Raw genomic sequence first — 18,877 nt, forward strand, 5'->3', positions numbered from 1 at the left:
TTTAAGAAGAAGAGGGGGTAAAAAAAGATAAAAAATATAAACAATAAAGTGGCAATAAATGTTTATCAACAATTGAATCTAAAAGTCAAAACAAATGAACAAAGAATCAAACAAAATAAACTGATGAATAAAATAGAACCAGAGGCATGGAAACATGGAGCAGACTGATAAATCTCAGAGGGGGAAGGGGGGGTGGGGTGGGAAGAGATTAATAAACACATAACTTACATCCATATATGCATTACCCATGGACCCAGACAATAGCGTGGTGAAGGCCGGGAGCGGGGTGAGGTCCAGGGGAAGGGGGGCAATGAAGAGAAAAGGGGGGAGGATATTTATAATACTCTCAACAAGAAAGATTTTAAAAAAGGGAAAAATGTCTAAAAAAAAAAAAAAAAAGGGACAATAACATTTAGTGTGTTTTTCATTCAAAAATAAAGTGAGTCCAAAAAGACAACCAGGTAAAGGAGAGATTTTTTTTCAAACGTTTTCCTTAAAATTTGCCATATGTCCTGTTTTCTTTTGATTTCTATGCTTGGTTATACAAGGTGTTTTTGTTTGTTTGTTTTGTTTTTTTAATTCTTTATTGTTGAATGTATTACATATGTCTCCCCCCCCCCTCCATTGACCACTCCCTGCCACTCTCACCCCCCAAGGTTATGTTTTAATATACAATGCAGATTTCTTTACCAATCCTTTGGTCTTTCACCATTGTAAATAGGATAGATTTAGTCTCCCAAAGAACTTTAAACTCACACATTGTTACTTTAGGCAAACGTAATTTGCAGTGGGACATGTACTTAAAACAATTTAAAGTGATTCATAAACTTCTTTTGTAGTGTTTTTGCAGTTAAAGCTGATCCCCATATTTTATGCCTGACTTTTCATATATCTTCTGCCTGACCCAAGTGTCTCAATGATTGAGTATTGACCTGTAACCAGGAGGTCACGGTTTGATTCCCAGTCAAGGCACATGCCCGGGTTGCAGGCTTCATCCCCAGTGTGGGGCATGCAGGAGGCAGCTGAACAATGATTCTCTCTCATCATTGATGTTTCTATCTCTTCCTCTTCTTTCCTCTCTGAAATATATATATATATATATATATATATATATATATATATATATATATATATATGACTTATATTATGTGCTAGCACCCTAATCGGTCTTTAGTCCAGGGGTGGGAACCTTTTTTCTGATAAGGGCCTTTTAGATATTTATAAAATTGCCATATGTCTAATTTGCCATAACATCATTCAGGGGCCATACAAAATTATGGACATAAAAATTAGCCTGCTGTAGTTGGTCAAACATTTAACTAACTCACCCTTATTTGCGTGGGCAGAACCAAACCAAATGATTTCACAGGCCTTAAACGGCCCTCAGGGGGCCAGATGTTCCCTATCCCTGCCATCAGCCTATTGATGATGATTTCTTTCCTACAGCTTAACAATGCTAACCTGCCTGCCGTGGGGCACAGGTGGTGGTGGAGAGGTGCACTTGAATCAGGGCCACCCCACATCCCCCCACACCTATCTCTTCCCTATTCTGACATTCAAGACCAGGTTTATATATATATATATATATATATATATATATATATATATATATATATATATATATATATATATATATTTTTATAAATTTAAAAAAAAAATATTTTTTATTGATTTTGTACAGAGAGGAAGGGAGAGAGATAGAGAGTTAGAAACATCGATGAGAGAGAGTCATCGATCAGTTGCCTCTTGCACACCCCCTACTGGGGATATGCCCACAACCAAGGTACATGCCTTTGACCAGAATCGAACCCGGGACCCTTCAGTCCCCAAGCCGACGCTCTATCCATTGAGCCAAACTGGTCTCGGCAAGATGAGGTTTATATTGTTCCCCTTCCAAAGCGCAGAGCGCCAGGCGGTTCTAGGGCTGGTATCTTCTTACCTGGACCTTCATTCCTTCAGCTTTTCCCCTCTGTTGGCGGTGGAGATAGGGATCGGGGAGGCAGTGAGATGGGGGACATACAGAAAGATAGGACTCATTGTTAGGTGGGAACTAGGAGGGAGCTTTACCCTAAGAAGCCACAAGGTATCCTTGGGAAGGGAAGAAATGCTCCTTTTCGCCACCTCCTGAGGGACTAGAATGGCACAAAAATGGATTTGCAAATATTGGAGGGAGTGGTATCAAGATTGTGAGAGTCAGAGATGTCTGGCTTCTTGGGTCACTTCAGGATCACAGAGATGACTACTTAGGCCAGGGCCTTGAATCCCTGTGAAGTTTATCACTTGCTCACACTAGTTACAACCCTGCCTGAGAGTCACGGAGCTTTCTGGAACCTTAGTGAGGGATTGCCATGTTAGGTGTGGCTCTGTGGGAATTGGGGACCACATGTCTTTCATTCCCTTCCACTTTTGCTTAGGTTTCAGATTTGGCTTTCAGATGTGTGTGCAGGAACATGTAACTGTAGCCGGGAGTTCTCAAGTAGTCGCAAAAGGAATTGTGGGAGTGCCCTCTGGTGGTGAATATCTTTTAAAGTGTTTATTTTAAAGAAATAATTTAAAACATTACAGTTTGTGGCATTGAAAACCAAACCAGATGATATGAATACTTATATTAAATAACATATCAAAAGTTCATATTAACTTCCATTATTAGGTTGAACAAAGGCTTCCATTTTTTTCTAACAATTCTATCTCTTGTGCCCTGCAAATTATCTGTTATATATCGGATGCTCCGCAAATATTTATTGACTAAATGAACAGAATATTTTTTCTTAACTAAGATTTTTAAATATATATATATATATATTTTATTGATTTTTTACAGAGGGGAAGGGAGAGAGATAGAGAGCTAGAAACGTCGATGAGAGAGAAACATCGACCAGCTGCCTCTTGCACACCCCTTACCGGGGATATGCCCGCAACCAATGTACATGCCCTTGACCGGAATCGAACCCGGGACCTTTCAGTCCGCAGACCGACGCTCTACCACTGAGCCAAACTGGTTTCGGCTTAACTAAGATTTTGATAGTGAATTCTGTCACATAGGAAGCTGGGTTATGTGTTTGGTAGAAGACAGGAGCTATGCATACAGTACTTCAAAAAAAGTATACAACTTGATTGTTTTATAAAATACATAGTTTTAGTTAGAAAATCACTGGGAAGCTGTTGTGATTTGACCACAATAAATACAGTGTAGGTCAAACTCCCAGGTGTAGGTTGGTGGGATCGTGATGTGAATATGCAGTGAAAATGGTTGCTGAGGGGCCAGGCTGGGGCTGTGAATTTGACATGAGCCATAGGGTGGCCGCTCTGCGGACATGGAGAGCACTGTTCAGGGAGGGAGAATTTCGGAATCTAGGCTGTCAGGAGATGTGGAGGGGGAGCTCCCTAAAATCAGTCTGCAGAGACGGCAAGCTCGGCTCTTCCCAGCACACCTCTCTCTGTAGGGCAGTCAAGGCCTTTGTTGAGATGCCTCTTCTCATCTTGGGAACACAACATTGATGGTGAACACTTTTAAATGCTTATTGGCCATATAGAGCTCTTATTTTTATTTGTTTATTGTGTTAATACTCACCAGAGGATATTTTCTCATTGACTTTTTTTTGGAGAGAGTGGAAGGCAGGGGAGAGACAGAGAGACACACACTGATCGGTTGCCTCCCACATGCATCCTGACTAGGGCCAGGGACCAGGCCTGCTACTGAGGCATCAGACCAGAATTGAACCCAAGACTCTTTAGTCCTCGGGCCATACTCTATCCACTGACCCAAACCGGTTAGGGCTAGAGCTCTTACTTTGTAAAATACCTGTTCAAGCTTTTCTTTAATTGAGTAGTTTATCTTTTTATTGTTGACTTGTAGGAGTCCTTTAAATATTCTGGCTATCAGTCCTTTGTTTCAGATACATATATTACAAATATTTGCTGTCATTTTATAGGTCCCCTTTTTCACTTTTTAAATGTTTTTTAATGAGCAGTTTTAATTTTGAGAAAATTTTTGTTTATGATTAGTGTTTTTTTTGTTGTTCCAGAATCCTTTGCTAATTTCACGAATTCTCATGTTTTCTGAAAGCTGTATAGCTGTTTTTTGTTGTGTTTTTTTTAGAGAGAGTAGAATGAAGGGAGGGAGGGAGAGAGAGAGACAGAGATATCAATGTGAGAAAAACATATCAATTGGTTCCCTTTTGCGTGCACTCTAACCGGGCCGGGGATCAAACCTTCAACCTAGTTATGTGCCCTTGACCAGGAACCAAACCCACGAGCCTTTGGTGTGCGGGCCGATGTGCTAACCCAGAGGTGGGGAACATCTGGCTTGCGGGCTTTATAAGGCCCACGAAATTATTTGGCCTGACCCTTCCAAGGCATTAGGGGTGGGTTAATTAAATGCAGGCTAATTTTTAAGTTGATAAATTTGTATGGCCCATGAATGATGCTATAAATATCCAAATGGCCCTTGTAAAAAAAAAAAAAAAAATGTTTCCCGCCCCTTGCTCTAACCAGTGAGCATACCAGCCAGAGTAAGAAGCTGTATAGTTTTAGTTTCCAATTTTAGGTCTGTATTCTAGTGCCAGTTAATTTTTGGTGGTGATTGAATTTGAGATTATGGTTCAGTTTTTTTTCTCATGTGGATATCTAGTTGCTTCCCATATTTTTTAAAAATATATTTTATTGATTTTTTTACAGAGAGGAAGGAAGAGGGATAGAGAGCTGGAAACGTCGATGAGAGAGAAACATCGACCAGCTGCCTCTTGCACACCCCCTACCGGGAATGTGCCCGCAACCAATGTACATGCCCTTGACTGGAATCGAACCTGGGACCTTTCAGTCCGCAGACCGACGCTCTATCACTGAGCCAAATCGGTTCCGTCATGCTTCCCATATTTTTAAAGATGACTTTGGATTTGCTTTGGTGTTTTGCCAAAAACCAAGCAACTATATGTATAGGTCTGTTTCTGCATTCTGTCTGTTTTATTGATCAGTTTGTCCTTCAACAATACCATGATGCTGCAGTTGCTGTAACTTTATAGAAAGTCTTGAAATCTGGTCATCTAAGTCTTCTTAGATTTTTCCAAGGGTTTATTTTTAATATCTAGAACACTAAATGATTTTAAAAGTCAAAACTGGACAAAAAGACACATTCAGAAAGTGTCATCTTGTTTCCTCTCCACTCCAGTCCCTCCCCCCTGCTGTAGGAAACTAATTTCATTGCTTTCTGCTTTGTCATTCTTGTTCTTTTGTGTTGTTGTTGTTTTTGTGTGTGTGTGTTTTAAATCACCATATAAGCACATGTCTATACATACATGTGTATATGTAAACATATATGTAAAAGTCTGTTTTTAACATAGAAGTTAGGGGAATCATGTACACTGAGTGGCTAGATTATTATGATCTCTGAACACATAATAATCTGGCCACTCAGTGTATATCCTATATAATAAAAGGCTAATATGCAAATTGTCCCCTCAACCAGGAGTTCAACCAGCAGGCAGGCCAGCCAACTGCCCATGTCCCCTTCCCCTGGCCAGGCTGGCCAGACCTTACTCATGCATGAATTCATGCACTGGGCCTCTAATACACACACACACACACACACACACACACACACATCTATACACACACCACACACACACACTGAGTGGCCAGATTATTATGTATTATTATTATTATGTATATTATTATATATTATTATTATGTATTGTGTGTACACACACACACAAACACATGTATACACACACCACACACACACACTGAGTGGCCAGATTATTATGCATTCAGAGATCATAATAATCTGGCCACTCAGTGTATATACTCTTCTGCAGTTTGCTTTTTTTTTTTTTTTTTTTTTAATATATTTTATTGATTTTTCACAGAGAGGAAGAGAGAGGGATAGAGAGTTAGAATCATCGATCAACTGCCTCTTGCACACCCTCCACCGGGGATGTGCCCGCAACCAAGGTCCATGCCCTTGCCCGGAATCAAACCCGGAACCTTTCAGTCCGCAGGCTGACGCTCTATCCACTGAGCCAAACCAGTCCCGGCTGTAGTTTGCTTTTTTAACTTACTGAGCCAGTAGGTTTTAATCACTTTCAGTGTTAGAGGTTTTCTCATTCTTCTTTACAGCTGCATAGCAACCAATATTTAATAAAGTCAGTTTTGGCTGGAGGCTCAGAGCAAATATTAAACTCGAACTCTTTGTGCAGCAGTTATTTCTGGGCTTTGCTGGGCCAGCTTCTTTTGTGCTGTTTGCGGTGGATCACCCTAAACTCAGGACCCTGTGGAGATGTGAACCACTTTTTTAGGAAGGTGGTAATAGAAAATGTTTCCCTGTTTTGGACACTTCAGACCCCAGAACATAAACAAGGTTGAAAAATGAGAAAAAGTATTCAGCATGATCACTGTTTCATTTTGCTGACATTTAGGCTCCCTTCACTTAATGGATTTTGTCCTCAGTTCCCCTTTACCTGTGTCTCATGTGAATAGTATACTAACCAGTGTTCCCTGCAGCTGGTAATAAGTGTCTGTCATGCTTTCACTCAGTCTTTCCCTCTGAAACAGGTCGCCCGGGAGACTGGCCCACCCCACATGAAGAGCTTTGTGACCAAGGTGTCCGTTGGGGAGTTTGTGAGGGAAGGCGAAGGGAAGAGCAAGAAGATTTCAAAGAAAAACGCTGCTATAGCTATTCTTGAGGAGTTGAAGAAGTTACCACCCCTGCCTGTAGTTGAACAACGGGTGAAGCCCCGAATCAAAAAGAAAACAAAGCCCATAGTCAGGGTAAGCACCTGTCTGAATGAAGAGGGGGTTTTCACTGCCCGCAGATGATTGGGGAGCCCAGGAGGCTGGCTGCTGACTCTAGTAGAAGGGGAGGGAGCTAATGTGCACACACCAAGCCCCAGACATCCTTTACACGGCCACCTTGTGTAGTTCTCTTGGGAGTCCCAGGTCAGGGAGAGAAGGACATTGAGCCGGGAGCAGTGGAGTTACCCGCAGGCTTGCACATGTCTGTTGGAAGTGGGTGTGCTCGCAGCCCTGTGATCATAAGGGCAGTCAGTGCCCACTCGAGGGAAGAGCAGAGAACCGAGCTTCCTCTGTCTCGCGGTCTGCTGTGCTGTTCATTGTGAAGGAGACTCATGGGAGGAAAGCTGGCTAGCGGCAGATACAGGTGCAAGACGTCTCACTATAAACCTTGATTTGGAATTTTGAGTCATGCCAATGAATCTGTCAAAAATTATACTGCTGCTCCTTCCCAACCCCAAAGAAGGGACAGGAATCCATTAGGGGACATTTATGAAAGTATTATCAATATGGTTTCATGCTGTATCAACTTCCAAATTTTTTTTTACGCATAAGTTAGCATCTAAACATAGAAAAATTAGCATACTTTTGAAGTTTTCTTTATTTGTTTAATCGTTAGCATACTTTAGCAATTTTACTTTTCTGCTGGAAGTCACTCCTTGTCAGAATAGGTGAGGACTCCTTGGAGCTGAAGATGCCCACTGTGGGGTTCTTCTTTCTATGTGGCATCAGCTTGAAGAAAATTTTTTTCTTTTAGTGTTTTTAGTGGTTTCTGGATTTTGAGTAATTGTTAAGAAAGCTGGGAACCCATCTTATAATATAGAGTTATGGGAAATTTTAGGAATAATGTTCTTATTTTTTCTACCTTTTCATTGTAATTTGTTGAAATTGTTAAAAAGCAGGAATTACAATGATGCTTGCCTAGTCATAGTGAAATGTTGATATTGGTTTGCCAGGAAGACCTTAAACTCACTTTAGAACAATCATAGAAAATCATTTAACATCTTTCAATTAAAAATAGTTTTAAAAAAGTGCAGCTTAATTTGGAGCTATTGGAGCAATATAAAAGTAACTCTTGTCATGACCTTATCTCTGAATTGACAAGGTTGTTTCTGTTACTAACATAGCATATGGTTTCTGTAATAATTGTTTCTCAGGTACAAAGCGGCCCAGAACATGGCCAGGTGATGAACCCTATCAGCAGGCTGGCCCAGATCCAGCAGGCGAAGAAGGAGAAGGAGCCGGAGTACCTGCTTCTCACAGAGCGAGGCCTCCCGCGCCGCAGGGAGTTTGTGATGCAGGTGGGTTTGTGCAGCTCGTGGAGGGCCCTTCTCTGACCTTGTCCCACCTCTGAGCCTGACAAGATCCCAGGTCCAGCGTGTTGGGCCAGTGATCCGCTCCTTGTCATCAGCGTTGTCCATGTTAAGTCCATGTTGCTTGCAGTAACTTAGTGTGTTAAAGCCTTATTTCTCTGTACAGGGCTTCTGTCAGCAGGTAGGGGCTTGAACACAAATGGATCCGTTAGAAGAGCATTGGGATAGTGGGATTTTGGGTAGATTTATTTCTTTATTACATCTACCTGATGGTTATATTATTTTCAGAAGGTAAATTTTATATAAGTTATATCAAATGTTCTCTTCCTGTTCCTTGTAAACCTGTGGAATCTGGAGTCCAAGTTGCTCTTCCTTAGATTGTGGTGGCACTTTAGATTAGTTCAGAGGGTTTCTTTTCATACTTAGCTTATTAAACGGATGTTCACATGGGCAGCTTAATGTGTGATTTGCATTTAATAGCATATTCTGGTGAAAATCAGGATGCTTTAGTGTAGCAGTTTACAACTTAAAGCATCATTACTTAGCTTGGTGTGTTTCACCTACCCAGTCACAGGCAAGAAGAGGAATCATCTATCTGTTCTAGGAGAGGAAACCAGCTTGCTTAGAGGATCAGTAATTAACTTGTCCAACGTCAAATGGCTGGTAGATGGCTAGTCGGGGGTGAGGGTGGGGTGTCAATCCTAGGCCCCTGTTCACAGGCCAGGAAGGCTTTCTTGATAATTTTGTGACATAGGACTTTTGATTTGGTTCAGACTATTTTGGAAGGGGATTGTAGGCTGTAGTTTGTCCTGGATTAGGTTTAACAGCCAACCAGCTTTCAGGTGAGGGTAGTGTGTGGTGGAAGGATGCATGTATGGATCTAAACACACACAGGGTGGATCAAAAGTAGGTTTGCAGTTATTCATATGGGAAGTAGTACAATAATAAATACTAATATAAGAATACTGTGTTTTGTGTACTCACAACTAAACCTACTTTTGCCCTATCCTGTGTATGTATGTACATAAATATATACATAGATGTTTTATAAATTTCACTGATAAGGTGTGTAGCACACAGTTTATAAGTAATATATTACACATGTATAATAGTCTTTATTGTAACTCGGGTACATTATTAACTTCAGTGTGACTATCAGTAACAGTAGTGTTATAAAATCAGACCATGGATAAATACCTCTACTTTCCAGGCTACTCACGTCACTGACAAATGAGTGTAGTTCTAGCATTAATATTGGTTGGTATTTTTGTTTACATTAACAGTTGAGATGAAAGTAAAATATCAAAAACATGTTGGAACTTCTCTTATTTGTAAATAATAGAAGCGACTTCTCTGCTCAATCATAATAATTTTTGAAGACTAGGAGAATTTTCAATTTTTTCTAGTTATGTCATAGTTGAGACTTGACATACTTTTAAACCTAATCTGCATTATTACCCTTTCTCCATCACTTAAGTCTAGCATAGACATGCAATGAAACAACTTAATTCTTTCTATATAGTGTTTGCAGATTTTGGTGGTGTAAAAGCCCAATTAAGGCTTTTTCCACATTTGGTTATGGAGTTGGGAAGTGATGAGCAGGGACACACAATTATATAATATTTCTACCATGCAAATACAACAGATGTGCCCTGGCCGGTATGGCTCAGTTGGTTGAGCATTGTCCTGTGCACCAAAAAGTTGTCAGTTCGATTCCCACTTGGGCACATGGCCTGGATTGTGGGCTCGATCCTCAGGGAGTATACAGGAGGCAGCAAATTGATGTGTTCTCACATCAACATTTCTGTCTTTCTCTCTCTCTTCTTCTCTCTCTCAAAATCAGTAAAAATGTTCAAATATAACATGTAAAGAACTTCAAAAGCATAGATAACTGGCAAATGTAGTCTAATTAGAAAGTGATGTGTCTTAAGTATTCATTATCTGTTAAAATAATTTATTTAATTATAAGCTTATATAATACACTGTTTGATAATGGCTGCCTTTAACAATGAGCTCTCCCGTTTCTTGCATATTTATCAGTCTGCTCTCGCAGGCTGTGCAAACTAGCTCCCGGGTGCCACTGGTAAGCTCTCTGGATTCTGACCATTGCTAGATTCTTTGGCCAGCACATCAGTTCCTGACTGGTCTTTACACTGAACGTTTAAGCACTGATATGTGTCCTGCCTTCTTTCTGCAGGTGAAGGTTGGAAATCACACGGCAGAGGGAACAGGCACCAATAAGAAGGTGGCAAAACGCAACGCAGCTGAGAACATGCTGGAGATTCTTGGTTTCAAAGTCCCACAGGCTCAGCCCACCAAACCAGCCCTCAAATCAGAAGAGAAGGTGACTGCTAGAGGCTCGGTGTCCCTGTTCTCTAATTGCAAGATGACCCCCCCCCCCCCCCCCCCCTTTAACCTGGGGACTCTGGCACCTCTTGGCCGTAAAGCAGCCCTGTCTTGCAGCTGCTTCTCCATTTGGACTGCTTTAATGTAGTCAGAAAAAGAGTTGCATGTTCATGGCCACAAAAATGACTCTGGGTCATATTAACAAGTATTTTTGTGGTCTAGGATGCTTTGCTAGAGAGCAGCTTGTTCCTTTCTGTTAGTGGGTTGCTGGATAATAGGGTTTGAAGTGAATGAATGTGTGATTCTATCATTTGCACTCTTACAATGAGGTCTGTATAAGAGATGCATCAACTTGGGCTCTTGTGAGTTGTGGAGCAGGCTTTGATTTTTCTGGGACATTGAGATAGTGTGATTTTAGAGTTAGGGCAAAAGCCATCGTTTAGGCTTGTGTTTTCTTATCTATACTAGAGGCCTGCTGCATGATTGGGGCCAGGGAGGGACTGAGGGAGGTCTTCAGGCCCATCTTGCCCAGTCCCGATCAGCTGGATCCCAGCAGCAAGCTACTTTACTGGTTGGAGCATCTGCTCCTTGGTGATCAGTGAGCCTGGTCGAAGGGCTGGACACCTACATATTAGGCTTTTATTATATAGGAGGATGTAAAAGGCTAAGTGACTTATCATGTATCTGTCCAACTGACTGACCAGCTGGTACATACAATGCACACTGGCAATCCTATATAATAAAGGGGTAATACGCAAATTAACCCTCATGCCTTCATAAGATGGCTGCCTCTGACCATGCCAGCAGGGGGGTTAGTGAGGGAAGACCAAACGACTGAACAAGCAGGCTGCATGGGGCAAACAGGCCAGCGGGTGGGGGGAGGGACATGAGGGGTGTCCAGGCCAGTAGGGGGTGCAGTTGGGAGTGACCAGGCCAGCAGGGGAGCAGTTGGAGGCAACCAGGCCAATGGGGGGGGGGCGGGTTTGCAGTTGGGGGCAACCTGGTCAGCAAGGGGAGGTAGTTGGGGATAATTTGGCTGGGGGGGACAGTGAAGGTCAACTAGGTGGGGCGGGGGGGCAGGTGGGCAGTTTACTACAACCAGGCTGGCAGGGGGTCAGTTAGGGGCAACTAGGCCGGCAGAGGGGAGCAGTTGGGGTGACCAGGTCGGCAGGGGGGGGGGGCAGTAAGGTGTGACCAGGCCAGCAGAGGGGGGCAGTTGTGGGCGACCAGGCTGCCGGGGAGGGAAGCAGGGTGCAGTTGGGGGCAACCAGGCCTGCAGGGGGTGGGGGGCATTTGGGGTAATTAGGCTGGCGGGGGGGCATGAAGGGCAACTAGGCTGGGGGGGGGGGGCTCAGTTAGGGGCAACCAGGCCTTCAGAGAGGGGCAGTTGGGGGCCACCAGGTTGGCAGTGGCGGGGGGGCGCGCAGTAAGAGGCGACCAGGCCAGCCAGGGGGCAGTTAGGGGCGATCAAACCAGTGGGGGCAAGGGGGCAATTAGGGGCAACCAGGCATTCAGGCAGGTGAGCTATTAGGAGCCAGCGGTCCAGGATTGTGAGAGTGATGTCTGGCTGACGATTTAGGCCTGATTCCCAGGATTGGGCCTAAACTGGCAGTTGGATATTCCCTGAGGGGTCCTGGATTTGGAGAGGATAGAGAGAGATAGAAATATCACTGAGGAGAGAGAATCATTGATCAGCTGCCTCCTGTATGCCCCTTCTGGGGATTGAGTCCACAACCCAGGTTTGTGCCCTTGGCCAGAATCGAACTTGGAACCCTTCAATCTGCAGGCTGATGCTCTACCCACCGAGCCAAACCAGCCAGGGTGAATTTCTTAATAGTATTCCTCCTTCAGGAATGCCATGTCATAAATTAAAATTGATAGTAGGTACAATCTTCATGCCCTTAAGAAATCTTTTTTTTTTTTAATATATATTTTATTGATTTTTCACAGAGAAGAAGGGAGAGAGATAGAGAGCTAGAAACGTCGATGAGAGAGAAACATCGACCAGCTGCCTCTTGCACACTCCCTACTGGGGATGTGCCTGCAACCCAGGTACATGCCCTTGACCGGAATCGAACCTGGGACCTTTCAGTCCGCAGACCGACGCTCTATCACTGAGCCAACCGGTTTCGGCAAGAAATCTTAATAGTAAATGGGGAGAAACCAAGATGGTGGCATAAGGTATACACCTGTACGTGCTGTCTCTCACAACCACACCAAAACTACAACTAAAAGACAAAACTATCACTCAGAACCATGGGAAAGCTGGCTGACACTTCTATTATAGGGAAAGGGCGAATAGCGATGTTAAGATATTTCTTCTAATTTCCTTCCAATGTGCATAAATCCATGGACTGGGCCACTAGTTTCTTTATAAATTTAAAACTATATAAAACTAATCCTATATTGAAAATTTTACTTCTGCCAAGACTGTTAAGCAGTACCCTTAACCTTGACTGACCTTGTGTCTAGTTACTGAAAGCTCCTGTTGGAAGAAACTTGAAAAACCCAGGACTGATACATTCACCCCTGCCAGGTAGTTGTATCAGTGGGGAGAAGTGGCACCCACTGTGGCCACATAGTTAATAGGTGGGACCCCAAACACTCATCAGAGAATCTGTGTAGATCCCAGATTTGGCTTTCGGGCACCTTACCTTCTCAGAAAGGAGACCTTGTGTTTGACATCGTTTTTATCTCGTAACATTTCCTCATAAGTTTGTCAATGTACAGAAATGTCACCTTATCTTTTAATTGGATTTTAGGTCCAAGAAATACTGTGTAGCTTCTCCACTTTGGGCTCTGCCAATCTAGTATCTTCTTTTCTGGTTAATGTTCCCCTCTTCCTGTGAGGGAGGCTCAGCATTCGGTCCGGTCACTGTCAGATGCTCTGGTGGCCAGGCTGGCGTGGCGGGCGTGCACACTGGCGGGGAGCACGGGCTGTGCTGGGTGGAAAAGCAAACGTGGTCAGGCTTTGGGAGGAGGGCTTCCTGCTGACTGCCTCCTCAGGTTCCCAGAGTGTAAAAGTTAAAGATTATGCTGGTTGGGATTCACAATTTTTTTTAGAGAGAAGAACTAATTTTTCAACAGTTTGTTTTATACTCATAGCCGTTTGTTTGTTTGTTTGTTTTAAAGACACCCGTAAAGAAACCAGGGGATGGAAGAAAAGTAACCTTTTTTGAGCCTGTCTCTGGGGATGAAAATGGGACTAGTAAGTGTGATGTTAATATTGTTTCAATCTGAATGTGATTCTGGGATTTGCATGGTTCCTGGTAATAGCAGGTGCCCAGTGAATGAGTTACAATGTGTTCAGTTCTGCATCATCATGTGCCCATGTGTGCACTGAGAATGGGCCAGGGTGGGGTTTTGTAACATCTTCCCAGGCAGGCAGTGTGTGCACTTGCATTGATTCGTCTGTGTGTCCCTCTCTAGGCAATAAAGAGGACGAATTTAGGATGCCTTACCTTAGTCATCAGCAGCTGCCCGCTGGAATTCTTCCTATGGTGCCCGAGGTGGCCCAGGCCGTAGGAGTCAGTCAAGGACCTCACACCAAAGATTTTACCCGGGCGGCTCCGAACCCTGCCAAGGCCACAGTGACTGCCCTGATAGCCCGCGAGTTGTTGTATGGGGGCACCTCGCCCACAGCGGAGACCATTTTAAAGAATAATATTTCTTCAGGCCACGTACCCCATGGACCGCTCACAAGACCCTCTGAGCAGTTGGATTATCTTTCCAGAGTCCAGGGATTCCAGGTAACTGCTGCTAAGCCTGAGCCGTGTAGTTTGTACCTCAGTGCAGTCATTTTTGGGTTTCTCTCATAAAACAAACTTTGCACCTTGTTCCTGTTTTGTTTTGAAGATTTTTTAAAAAATATATACTTTTATTGATATCAGAGAGGAAAGGAGAGAGATATAAGAAGCATCAATGATGAGAGAATCATTGATTGGCTGCCTCCTGCACACCCCCACTGGAGATTATGCCCACAACCTTATCACGTGCCTTGATAGCTTGATGCTCAACCATTGAGCTATGCCGGGCTTTTTTTAAAGATTTTTTTTATTGACTTTTAGAGGGAGAGAGAGAGAAACACTGACCAGAAGGCAAACATTGATCAGCTGCCTCCAAGCCTGCAACCCAGACATGTGCCCTGACCGGGAATTGAACTGGCCACCTTTAGGTAGACTGGAAAACACCCAACTAACAGAGCTATACCAGCCAGGGCTGTACCTTTTTCTTTAAATCAAGTTCTTTGTCTAGGGTAGGGGTGTCGAACTCAATCAGAGAAGGGGCCAAAATCTAAAATCCAGCCTAAATTGCGGGCCGAATGGTTTACTGAACAGTCATAAACTGACAATGTCATAAATTGACAGCGGAGTGCAGTGATGACAGCGCGGTGCGGGCCACATTGCAAGGCCTGGCGGGCTGGATTTGGCCCGCGGGCCTTGTGTTTGACACATGTGGTCTAGGGGATGGGTAAGGCCAGCATGGTAAAAGGGTCATCCTGAGGAAGTGTAGAAAGGAATGGAAAGTATTAGAAGCCTGTATGTAAGAGGAAATCCATTACTTTTGCTAATAAAATTTTAACTATTCAAGCCAGCAATACTAATAACTCAGTGTCTGACCCAGTGGTCGTTGAGAACTTAGATTTCAGTGAGAACACAGGCGTTGTGCTGGCCCTCTCTGCCCGGCAGGGAAGGCATGGCTTCCTCCAGGTGATTGTGAGTAGAAGTTAGGTTCCTGGAAACGGGCCGAGCTCTGCCCCAGCCCCAGGCCTCCCCAGGGCTGACTGAGCATGTCAGGTGCTGAGAGCAGGGGGTGTGAGGTGTTATTTCCCACTCGCTGGGCCCAGAGCCATCGTCCAGTTTATGTGCACAACTCCCTGCCCTGGCCTCAGTTTTCTTTTCCTCCTCAGGTTGAATACAAAGACTTCCCCAAAAACAACAAGAACGAGTTTGTATCTCTCATCAATTGCTCCTCTCAGCCACCTCTGATCAGCCACGGTATCGGAAAGGATTTGGAGTCCTGCCATGACATGGTATGTTCTCCCACACTGGGGTCTGGTTCCACCCTGTTACTGGTCTCAGAAAGATAGGTAAAGGGGTCTCCAACAGATTGTAGTTAATTATTGTATAGATTTTGTATTTCTGAAGATTTTTCCTTAGTCTCCTGGATTGATTTCACATTATGTTTATGAGAAATCACAAGCTTTAGCCAGCCCTTCCCTTGTGGACCTTGGATCTTGGAACTCTTCCAGATACCATATTCAGTCCACCTCTTGCCAGAAGCAGGAATTACAGGCCCAAGTTCTAGCAGCTACAGAAAGCCCCTTACTGTGGTATTCTATTCAGATGAAATTTTTGTTATGAAAAATACTAAAATTGAAAAGAAATTGATTTATCTGCATAAACTTTGGCATATTCACCTGCTGGAATATAATGCATCCATCAAATTAATGTCTCCAAAGATAATGTATTCTAACAAGGAAATATGATTGGCTTTTGGTTTAAAGCAGGATATAACAGTCCCGTTACCATAAGATTAAAAATGCCACAAGGTTAAAGAATAGAAGGAAATATATAATAAAATTAACAAGTGATTTAATAATGTAAACATTAAACTACAAGTTCAGACATTAAAGAAAAGGTTACTTAGGGCCACCTCTTCGTTGGGCGATAGGGAAATCTCTCCCCTCCCTAATCGGTGTCTCATGCTGTGGTCTCAGGCAGTGGCTAAGGTCAGACTCTTCTTTTTATTCCGTTAGGCTGCACTGAATATTTTAAAGTTGCTGTCTGAGTTGGACCAACAAAGTACAGAAATGCCAAGAACAGGAAATGGACCAGTGTCTGTGTGAGTGAGCTGATTTATATGGAAAGGCAGCTCTGTCCTTGTTTGCATTGAATGAAAACTGTCTGCTCAACTCGGTAGTGAAACATTTGCCTCAGTCCCTTCCTGTCCTGTTCCCTGGAAGGCTTTCCAGGTCTGGGGCAAAGAACTCCACTTAAAAAAAATACATTATTATTGATTTCAGAGACAGGAAGACAGAGGGAGAGCGACATCAGTGATGAGAGAAAATCATTGATTGGCTGTCTGCATACCCTCTACTGGGGATCGAGCCCATAACCCGGTGCCCTGACCAGGAATCGAACTCTGACCTCCTGGTTCATGGGTCAGTGCTCAACTACTGAGTCACACTGGCTCAGCTCCACTTCCTTTTTAAATTTAATTTTGAATAATTAATACATTCACATTTCCAAAATCAAAATAATTTTAAAAGGTATGCTTTATAACTCTGGTCCTCATGCTGTCCCCATCTATCCCATTATTCCCACCCCCTAGCTAGAAGTCACATTTTTTTTTAAGCTTTAAAATATATATATATATATATATATATATATATATATATATATATATATATATATATATATATATATATTTTTTTTTTTTTTTTTTTTTTTTTACAGAGAGGAAGGGAGAGGGTTAGAGAAATATCGATCAGCTGCCTCCTGCACTCCCCCCACTGGGGATGTGCCTGCAACTAAGGTAGTGCCCTGGACTGGAATCGAACCTGGGATCCTTCAGTCCGCAGGCAGACACTCTATCCATTGAGCCAAACCAGTTTCAGCTAGAAGTCACATTTTCATTATTTCCTTATATATGGGTACTTCCTCATTCTGTATGCAAATACATTGTATACTTCTTATTTTCCTCCTTCCTCCCCCTCCAAATAACATCCATGCACACATTCTCCCTGCTTTTTGCTTGACAGTATATCCTGTGAAAATGACTGTAATCCAGTTATCATAATTAGGGTCTGTGCTTTTGGGCTTCATTATATATTATTTATTTATTTATTTTTATCATGGGTGTAATTCTCTTTAAGTTCAAAACGAGCGTCATTTTCATTTTTTTCTTCCTTAAAGGTGTGGGAGGTGCTGAATCCCTTCTGGCCATGAACCATTGTAAAATCCCCAACATATACTGAAAATACTGAAACTGCTTTGAAAATTTGGAATTTCTGATACCTCCAGTGGGCCGAGAGACATGATGGGTAAAGAGCTGGAGACAGCAGTGGTGACGAAGGCGTGAACGCAAGGAGGTGCCGTGGCTGTGCTCGTGTGCTGTGGTTCGTCCTCACACAGCAGCAGCTGCTGCAGGGGAGGGAAGATGGGCCCTGCCAAGCAGCCCTGGCTCAATTGGAAACCGGCAGGTCTATGCCCCAGGCACCTATTGCTTGGTTTTGAGGTGCATTTTTGTATTTTTTTGCTGTGTGAAAGAAGGAAAAGAAAGCAGAAAGCGAGACTCCTTTTCAGACTGGCTCACTCAAACACTTTGGGACAAATCCTGGACACCCACGCCAGAGAGAGACCGTGGCTGAAAGCACCCGAGAAAAATCAAATGCTTCCTACTCGGCGCAAACTAACCTTCTAGTGTGCTGGCCCATCACCTCCTGTGGTACCGACACCATCACCATCACCACTGCTTTCTTTTCCAAAAGAGATACATATTCTGTTTCATTATCTTTCCATTGAAATGACACTATATAAATTTTCATTTGAGTTTCTCAGTTGTATCTAGTTACATAGCACAGTTTAGAAACTTTTCTGAGACTGACTGTATCAATAATCTAACCGGCAGATTAAATCCATGTGTACATTGTTATACATTTTTATTTTATTGGACTAACCCAGGACCATTTCAGTGAAGCAAATTGTGTGCCCTCTGGTTTAGCTGAAACAGTCCTGGACTTCTCAGAAATCTTGATGAAGTCTCCCACAGTTGTATAAATTGGACAATTTAGGAATTTTAAACTTTAAACGATCATTTGGCTCCTTTGCTATTTCATTTTTAATGCAACAGGACTTAAATGAACTTCGATCTTTGTTTTAAAGGTTATTAAAATTGTGTGTATATACATATGGCTCTTGAGGACACATAGCTCTCACTACACTACAGGATATGATCTCCATGTAGTACATGTAGAACTGCAGATTGGTTTTCCTGAGTGCTTTATACTGTTGAGTACATCTCCATGTAGGACTGAAAAGAATGACCTATGTTTATCTCGAACACTGTTGCTTTTGATGTTGTTACTGGGCACAGAAATGTGTGCGGTAAGGTCCTGCACATGGTCCAGATGGAAAGCACGGTAGCTTGCAAGTTAAGTACTGCTTTGATTCATTGTTTACGCTGGAATTTTTCTTCCCATGGAATGTAAGTAAAACTTAGTGTTTGTCACCAATAAATGATAAGACTAAATTTTTTTTGTTAATTTATTCTCAAATGTCACTACTGCTAGTACTCCCAACCTGCCCCCTATCCTTTTTTTAAGGGAAAAAAAAACTTTGTAATGCTTGTGATTCCATTTGGGCAAATTCTGAAGATCTGAAATAACTTTATATTAAACTGTTGATCAATAAACAGCTACTAATAAATTC

General features: G+C 42.8%; 1 protein-coding gene across 10 annotated transcripts in view; it reads left to right on the forward strand.

Moving 5' to 3' along the window:
• STAU1 (staufen double-stranded RNA binding protein 1) overlaps positions 1-18,877 on the forward strand; it is a 73,036-nt gene extending 54,159 nt beyond the window's left edge. For 7 of the 10 annotated variants that reach the window (XM_084887097.1, XM_084887094.1, XM_084887102.1 and 4 more), the window contains 8 exons: positions 6,532-6,765; positions 7,944-8,087; positions 10,297-10,443; positions 13,578-13,653; positions 13,875-14,194; positions 15,355-15,477; positions 16,204-16,289; positions 17,363-18,877. In XM_084887097.1, the coding sequence (XP_084743223.1) occupies positions 6,532-6,765; positions 7,944-8,087; positions 10,297-10,443; positions 13,578-13,653; positions 13,875-14,194; positions 15,355-15,477; positions 16,204-16,289; positions 17,363-17,378 (1,146 nt within the window). In that variant the 3' untranslated portion in view covers positions 17,379-18,877. The remainder of the gene's footprint in view (positions 1-6,531; positions 6,766-7,943; positions 8,088-10,296; positions 10,444-13,577; positions 13,654-13,874; positions 14,195-15,354; positions 15,478-16,203; positions 16,290-17,362) is intronic. The other 3 variants (XM_084887100.1, XM_084887101.1, XM_084887095.1) reach the window with 1 other exon arrangement.

This window comes from Pipistrellus hanaki (assembly GCF_964339955.1).
Source record: "Pipistrellus hanaki genome assembly, chromosome: 6".
NCBI lineage: Eukaryota > Metazoa > Chordata > Mammalia > Chiroptera > Vespertilionidae > Pipistrellus > Pipistrellus hanaki.